Source organism: Monopterus albus, unplaced genomic scaffold (genome assembly GCF_001952655.1).
Source record: "Monopterus albus unplaced genomic scaffold, M_albus_1.0 scaffold58.1, whole genome shotgun sequence".
Classification (NCBI taxonomy): Eukaryota; Metazoa; Chordata; class Actinopteri; order Synbranchiformes; family Synbranchidae; genus Monopterus; species Monopterus albus.
In genome coordinates this window covers 579249-587315 of record NW_018127938.1, presented here as the reverse complement: position 1 = coordinate 587315, position 8067 = coordinate 579249, and the positions used below count along the sequence as shown (strand labels likewise).

Sequence of the window (8067 nt, the reverse complement as noted above, 5' to 3'; positions counted from 1 at the left end):
TTGTTTCAAAACAAACACTGTATCCTCAGCAAATTCAATCAGACATAAAATGCCTTCACACCGACAGCATCATGCACTATATTATATACTTGAAATGCAACACACCAGCTGGGAAAGTACATTAAATCACTGTATATACAGGTCAAACCATACAACATGAAAATTCTCAAAAAAGTGAGAATGGGAAAGCAGCAACAAACACCAAAAAGGCCTGAAAAAAAGATCTGTTTTAGTCTCTACCTAACTTTTTTTTCAGGCTGGTATTAAGTGTCTGGCTGGATCACAATTTGTTGAGTCACACACTGGCAACGAAATCAAGTGCATACCAGAACGAACACTTGCTGTTCTGTTTGCTGCTCTCTTTCTCATCGCCTAACTAAAGTTCTAACTTTGTGGAAATGAGTGAACACATGGTTGTGATTGACACTGGGAAGTGGAAACGAGTTTTTAATGTCAATTAAAGCTCTTTGTAAGATCTATCTTGTTTCTGAATCACTCAACTGGAAAGCTGACAAAACAGAACTTAAATCAACGCTGAGTTAAGGAGGTCTAAGTGTTTTTGGCTTTCTTGTATGATTACTTAAGAGTACTGGTAATAATTTGCCTGATGTAATGTGAAATAACCACTACATCCCCTTTAATTATCAATAACTGATTTCTGTGCTTCCAATTGTTTTTCCAGGGAACTGGGTAATTGTGTAGTTTGAAAACACAGATTCTATGAATTAATGATTGGTGAAAGAATTAAAAATTACCACAAAACATAAAAGTAATAGAGTGATTAAGAGTCCATCAACAGAAAAAAACAAAAGGGACATAACCTGGAGAACTGTCCCAAACCTCATGTGGCTCTGGCTACATAAGGTTTATACTCAAATATATGATTCTGTTTATGTAATAACCAAAACTATTCTGTTATCAACTTTTAATCATGGTGTCCACACTTTCCAGACGTCAAACAAACAAGCAAAGAAACACTGGCAAAGACATTAGCTCTGCCATGGTGGAGGCAATAAAAGTGATTTCACTGCAAAACTAATACTCACCCTCAGACCAGGAAAGCCACTATTGCCAGTCCCACCAATGGGCCCCTGTGAAACATCACAGCAACATCCTAAGTACACAGGACAGGACACTAACAGTACACACTCATCATTCCCAAGGCTGCACTGGAAATACTCTAGCGTAACTTTATGTTTTTGTGTGCTAAGCTCCTTGATGACATAGCATTTCTACATATTAACTGTACCTCCAAATGAACTAGTCAAGGTTGTTCAGGCATTTGTCTCATTGCCCAGTGAAGAAAAACCTAAAATGCTCAGTAATATCCTCATGTACATGACTCCTGTGTGTAAGCCTATCAGTTATACACAGGTGTAAGACGTGAGGAGCCGGATTCTGGTGATTTAGAAGAGAAAAGAGAAATAGCGGGCAGAGATGAAAAGTGTAGGACAATTCTCTCACCTCATTGCCATCAGGACCAGAAGGCCCCCTCTCCCCAGCGTCACCCCCCACACCCTGTGGGGGAAGTACATCAACATTTAATTGAGTAAAGTCAGGGCACTGTGTTTTTAACTGTTACTTAATTTCTACATTTGCTGTTGCACAGCATTCAGTCTTTACTTTACATATACTATTGTATTAAACACGCAACTAACCCCAAACTGTTGATCAAACTTGCAGTGACACTGTGCGAAAATACAGTAGTTTTTATTTAATGAACCATTCCATTGGCGAGTTTGTGGGTTGGCTTACAACAAACCTTGGGCCTCAGACTTGGATACAGTTAGCCAAACATGAGTTCCAACAACAACGAAAAAAAAACCTTTGGATAGAAAAGACACTAGGCTGCCTGCCTACTTGGCAAACACAGAGAAGCTACGGCTTGCTCTTAAAACATTGACTTTTCACAGTGTGAAGGCACAACCCAGACATTCCAGCTGTGTCTGTCTTAATCTAAATGTAATGTGTTTTTCAATGCCACCTTGAAAAACTTGGCACTGCAGGACCTAGGTCAAAATACATACCATCAAACATTTGCCACATACTGAATACTGTTCTTCTAAATGAGTTACTCATCTCATCTCATCTCTCTGTACACTGTTCAACCACTGGCCCTCGATGTCATGCTCCATTAGGGCATTCAGAACAGATGGAGCGTGGAAATTATTCTCTTTTGGTGTCCGTGGGACAATCTCCCCAATTTTAACACACAGGAAGACACAGACAATTGTTCCTATGGCTAGAATCCATGGCTGCTGACACATAACAAAAGTACTTTTTTTTTTGTTTGGAAGCAGCTATGAACTACGACAGGAATCAAAATAAATTATTACATGTCTTCCTTTGGGACCAGGTTTTCCAATGGGACCGGGAATGCCCTAGAAAAGAAGACAAGCAGAAAACAAGTGTATGAGTAACTCAAATCTGGGACATGAAATGTTATTGCTCCCTAGTAATTGGTGTTAAAACAGCCTTCAGCTTCTGGATTAAAATGGAGATATTTAACAGGCTAGTAGGCAAACCAAGATTCAAAAACTGTTTCATCACACTGAGGTAAACTTTTCCTTGACACAAACCGAGCAGTGAAATAACAGAGCCATAAAAAGCTGGAGTTCCTTGAGACTGAAGTCTTAACAAGAATGAAAGAAAGAGTGATGTCATTTAGACGTAGCCAAAGTGAAAAATATACATTTTTCTGTAACCTAATTCAGTACATTTTAAAGCTGTAGTAGTTTAATAATTGTTTTAAAAAGGACAGAAAAAAAATACATATGATTGCAAGTCAAAAGATTTCAAGTAAGTGGATAGTAGCGCAACATAAATCAAGATACATGAGAAGAAAGGTGACAGTAAAATGGTGACAAAGTGCTAAAACTCTCAGGAAAGTTGGCATGTTACAAACCACACTAATAAGTACGAGACAATGAAGGAGAAAAACTGGAGGGGGAAGACAAGAACACAGTAATCTGAGTAAAAAGACGTGATGCTTAATATAAAGAAACATCACTCACTCTCTCCCCTTCCAGCCCTGGTGGCCCAGCGACACCAGGAAGCCCAATGAAACCCTGGAAATCAGCAATATGTCATATCACAATACTGTCTGAACATTACAAGAAAACCACATTTTTAAACACTGTGCTGCAAATTCTCATTACAACAATCTCGCCACAGTACTTCTACTCAACCTGGAAATGAATAAATCACTTTAGCCATGAACAATGCACGTTGTTTGTAATCATAAAGTGGAGGACTTTTTTCTCGCTGTGGATAACTAGTAACATTTTTGCCCCATGCTCAATCAATCAGGCAGAACTTTTGGTCTGATGCTGGACAAAAGGCCACACTGGTCATCCAGAAGAGATTATTAATTATTCATACCACATCACAGCAACTTGGCTGCCAGTAGCTTGAATACCCTGATCTGGTGACACAGACCAGTATCGCAGCATTTATGCGCATATCATCATATCCATAAGTTCACACTGTCATTGGAGATTGTTTATCATTTCTACATATATTTTCTGTGTTTCTTAAACATTTGTGACATGGCCCTATATATCCTATAGACATTCTGGATAAATGTTTGGTGCCACTGGCTGGCCTGGGTGTAATATGTATGTATGTATGAATGAGTCACTTGTGGGACCCTGTCCTCTCTCACACACCTACCGTATAAAATGGATTATCTGTCTTTGTGGTTGCTTTTCACTCTGCCTGCCTCAGTCTGACAATGTAATCCCAGCTATCGTCTTTCTCTGAGATGCTGTGCTCCACTGAAGTTCCTTCTCTCACTAGCTCATTTGACTCTCTTCCTTCTGCTTTCATACTTGCCAACATCTAACTTGCTTCTATCCTCTTCTCTTTCCTATGTTCTGCTGTTTTGGGGCATTCCTACTTGATGTGGAATGAACCAAACTAAGAAGAACCATAGACTCTTCATAGAGACACATGCAGTCTCTAATCACGTAGTGCATCTCTATCAGGTAGTATGTCAAAAATAAAACTCATACTCTGGGCAGTCTTTGTGGAGCAAGGCTGAAGGCCTGACAGTGGTCTAATCCGTTCAGGAAATGAAGTTTTCAAACCAGCGTTACTCAGGAAAAAAGGCCAGAATGAGAGCAGAGAGCTATTTGTACTTACACGGACGCCTTTAGGCCCTGGGTTACCTTGTGGCCCAGCTGGGCCCTGCAACAAAGCAAAGACCAATCGTCACAGTACACACAAACGCGGTGATTTCACATTATGCGGCAAACCAAAACACATTAGACTCTGACTGGCCTGATAAGAGAATTACAGCTGGCCGACTGACAAGCAGCTAAAAGAAAACATATGGTTTTTGTACTTTGAGTTGCACTATATAGTTCCTAGCACACACTGCTGGCATTGCATATGGTTAAAATCCACAGACTGCACACATCAAAAACTTCAGGAAATGCATTTAATTAATTTACACATTGTGAACTTAATTACAAATCCAAAATGGGTTAAGAAATGTGCACTGGAAATCAGTATTATTACTGAGCATTCCCATTGGAGGTCTCAGTGGAGGAATAAAGAATCTAGGAGGGTCAGTGGATGAACTGGAAGCAGATTTTTATATTTTTCACTGCACCTGCCTGCCAGGGTAACCTACAGCCCCAGCTTCTCCAGGAAGTCCTGGTATGCCCTGCAGCAGAGAGACACAGAGGGAATAGGGAGATTAGATGACTGATAAAGTGAAAGAGGAGAAACACCAGCACTGCCAACTGTGGAATAAAACGAGCACTGTTCATTCTAGACAACCCTGCCCATTAACTTTACCTTTCTGCACCTTTCCGGCTCACCCCGCCCTCACTGACTCGGCTCTTATTTAAAAATTCTTGCAATATGTTACACTTTAAACATTCTGCTGATGCTCTTATCCAGCACAATATAAATGTGCTTAATTTTACTTGGCCAAGTACTTGCATTCGCAAAATGATGAATTATTTTGTTATGGCAGATTGTAAACCATTTATTTCTTCATTGCTCTTGAAGTTTGTAATGGAAATGATCACTGGCTTGTGGCAACAAATACAAACACCAGTGGCACCGGATTTCTCTGACTCCATTTGTTGGATCACAGCATAACTGGCATCAAAGTAATCCCTGGAGTTCACAGAAATTAATCCCTTCCTTTTTCCATAAAGCCTTCTGATGTGGACTTCAGAAGGCTCTAATGTGTAATGAGGCTTGTTAATTGTTAGCATTTTGATGAGGTGAAGAGTTTTTCCATCAAAGAGAGGGGGATGAATAGAGGGTAAAAGAAACTGCTGACTAGAGGGGACAGCTGGAGGACTGATTTAACTGGCTGGTAATGCACACAGACACAGCTGTGTACTTTATGAGTGTGTGTGCACCTACATAAGTACAGTACTGCATATAGATGAGATCTGTTTTTGTATGACTGCTGGCATCAGTGCATCCACTATAACATGTCCCCAACTGTCAAGTTTAAGGGTTTTATTATTTGACACATGCCCCATTAGCGCTCATGAGACCTGTTGATCTCTGGCACTAAAGTCTTTCTCTTGTTAACAAACTTAACAAGCTACTTACTTGTTCTCCTGGAGGTCCCGGTGGACCTGGATAACCTTTAGGACCCTTGAAAATGGAATAAAACAATAGTTATTTGTTTAACAGGTATGTTCACCATGTACAACTTTTTTGTCAAAATATTTTAGCTCGGATCAAGGTGGACCAATCAACAATGCCATCCCTAGACCTATGCTGTAGACAAAAAAGAAGGGATAAAAGGGGATGCTAGAGAGTCATTTGATTGAGCAACTTATAAACTATCTGATGTTACCGGATGTTAAAGGTTCTAGGGATAATCTCAATCCTCTTTTCTGCAGGCAGCATTGTTGGTGCCACTCTAGGATCTCTGAACTTGGATGGTTTGTTCTGGCGGCAGCAGGCTAATTCCAATACATGCACGAGTATCATTTGAATGTGTTTGATAATAGTTTTACAAAAATGAAGGTGGATTTTAAAAAGAAACTGACACAATTAAAACATAAAAACTTTCCAAAAAATTAACATAGAATGCAAAATAATTATTTGAGAAGTTGGTTCATTTTAATTCACAGTCAGTTTTATGCTACATCCAGATCCCACATCTAGTTAAACAAGCACTTCTTCTTTATAAACTAACCAGGATCTATTGCTCAATCAGAGATTTTCTTTTCTTAAGACCATTTATTTTTGCCTTATACTGTACATGATAATGAACAACAGATATTTACAGCTCCAAAACACAGGGCCTGGATCAGGACAGTATCTTTGGGGGCTGCAGGAGATCTTCTTATTTAGCAACATGAACTCTGCTATGCACATCCAAGGTTTTGACAAATGAACCTTCACACTCGATAAAAAACCATGTTGGAGGTAAGAGCATAGGGCACGAGATAGTCATTGCCTCTGAAGATGCTTGACAGGGCACAGGTCATGTGCTGGCTATATTAGGTTCAAATACTACAAACATAGGGATAGCATAATGGGAGGGGGGATGAGGGTCAGCTACTATACTATATGTGGAAGCCAGACTCAGGGCTTCAGTAAAAAACTACCTCATAACTGTGTGGACACAGCCATGTGGGAGGCAGGGCAACCTACTATAGCAAATCAGAACATCATAAGTTCAATTCCACCAACAGTCAAGCTGAGCATGGCAACAACAATGTGCTTTTTTTTGAGGTGGTGTCATTTATTCACTGATAGCAGGTCCCTGAAATTCTCATCTTTCAGTTTTGACAGCTGATGACCCGAGGAGGCACGTGATACTGTGCATGTCATAAACACCATGGCCCTGAGCATAGTGCCTTTCCTCTTTCAGATCACCTATGGCCTTGACCTCAAAGCCTATCAGGTTTAAGGGAGACAGCAACACATCTTGAAGCTCAAGATATGCAGAGACAGAGGTATCCCAAAGATAGTGAAGAAGACAAAGTTGGACATAAGAACAAAGAAAGAAGAATTACCAAGAAATGCTTAGATACTATATGCATATGTTCCTTTCCACTGAGACATTCTGTAGACGGACAGAATGAAGACAGGCAGAGAGCAGCCTCTCTGACTGGGTTACCGAATACTGACCACATTAAGTGCTTGTTGAGGCCTCAGCTAACGTCAGTGGCTAACAACGATGTTAGAGAGAGGACAGTGGGAACACTGATACAGTGGGTGTGTGAATGCGTCTGTGCACACGTCTAAAAATGTGTATGTATACATGATCTTAACTCTTAAAAGTAACTTGTAATCCAATCAAGCAGTTTAACAGACTAAATCTTACCAGTGGACCTGGAAATCCATCCGGCCCAGGCAGACCTGGAGGGCCTCTGTCACCCTATTGGAACAAATGACAGAGTAACATAACATTTGCAAAAAAGTGGGATTTGTGATGCACACCATCATGAGAGAGATGAAACCTGTTAAGACAAATATTTGTAAAAATCAATCTGTTCATTCCATTACAAAAGCTGTGCAACAATTAGCTGTACACTTTAGAACAATATACTATGAAATACTATAATAATATTAAATAATACTAATACTGATATGAATAGTACTGTTACTAATAATAAGAACATTTATCTTGAGCAGAAAAGGTTTAAAGGTGCTTTTGCACTTCAGGCAGTGTCTTGAGTTCATATTAAAAATGTCCTTTAACGTTGCACAATATGTGGCTATTCATAAAAATGAGATGAGATGAGAGGTGAGAGGAAGAACGGAGATTAGAGAGGGAATGTTAATACAAAAGGGATAAAGATGAAATGACTAACATGCACCATAAAAGAGTTACTGCAAGGCATGATGAGAGGTCTACACATCAACAGTATCAGATGTACTTGGATAAATACTGCATAGATACATGAGATATGTTTGGTTTTATGTGACAATAAACTTTAATCCCAGAAATGAAACAAAGGGCAGAAATTACCCTTGAAAGTTTTCATAGAGCATTTGTATGAGTGCACAGTGTATTAAAACTTGAAGAGAACTAGATCAAGGCTGCTCGGGAAAATTCTTATTTTCATGATGATCGGA

At 39.6% G+C, this 8067-nt stretch overlaps 1 protein-coding gene across 2 annotated transcripts in view; it reads right to left on the bottom strand.

Moving 5' to 3' along the window:
• col24a1 (collagen type XXIV alpha 1 chain) overlaps positions 1-8067 on the bottom strand; it is a 62755-nt gene that overhangs the window by 30387 nt on the left and 24301 nt on the right. For both annotated transcript variants that reach the window (XR_002275175.1, XM_020602920.1), the window contains exons 7-14: positions 7313-7366; positions 5581-5625; positions 4616-4669; positions 4144-4188; positions 3015-3068; positions 2337-2381; positions 1465-1518; positions 1047-1091 (exon numbers count right to left, since the gene is read on the bottom strand). Coding sequence is in view for 1 of the 2 variants with exons in the window: in XM_020602920.1 (XP_020458576.1) it covers positions 1047-1091; positions 1465-1518; positions 2337-2381; positions 3015-3068; positions 4144-4188; positions 4616-4669; positions 5581-5625; positions 7313-7366 (396 nt within the window). In the remaining variant the exon portion in view is untranslated. The remainder of the gene's footprint in view (positions 1-1046; positions 1092-1464; positions 1519-2336; positions 2382-3014; positions 3069-4143; positions 4189-4615; positions 4670-5580; positions 5626-7312; positions 7367-8067) is intronic.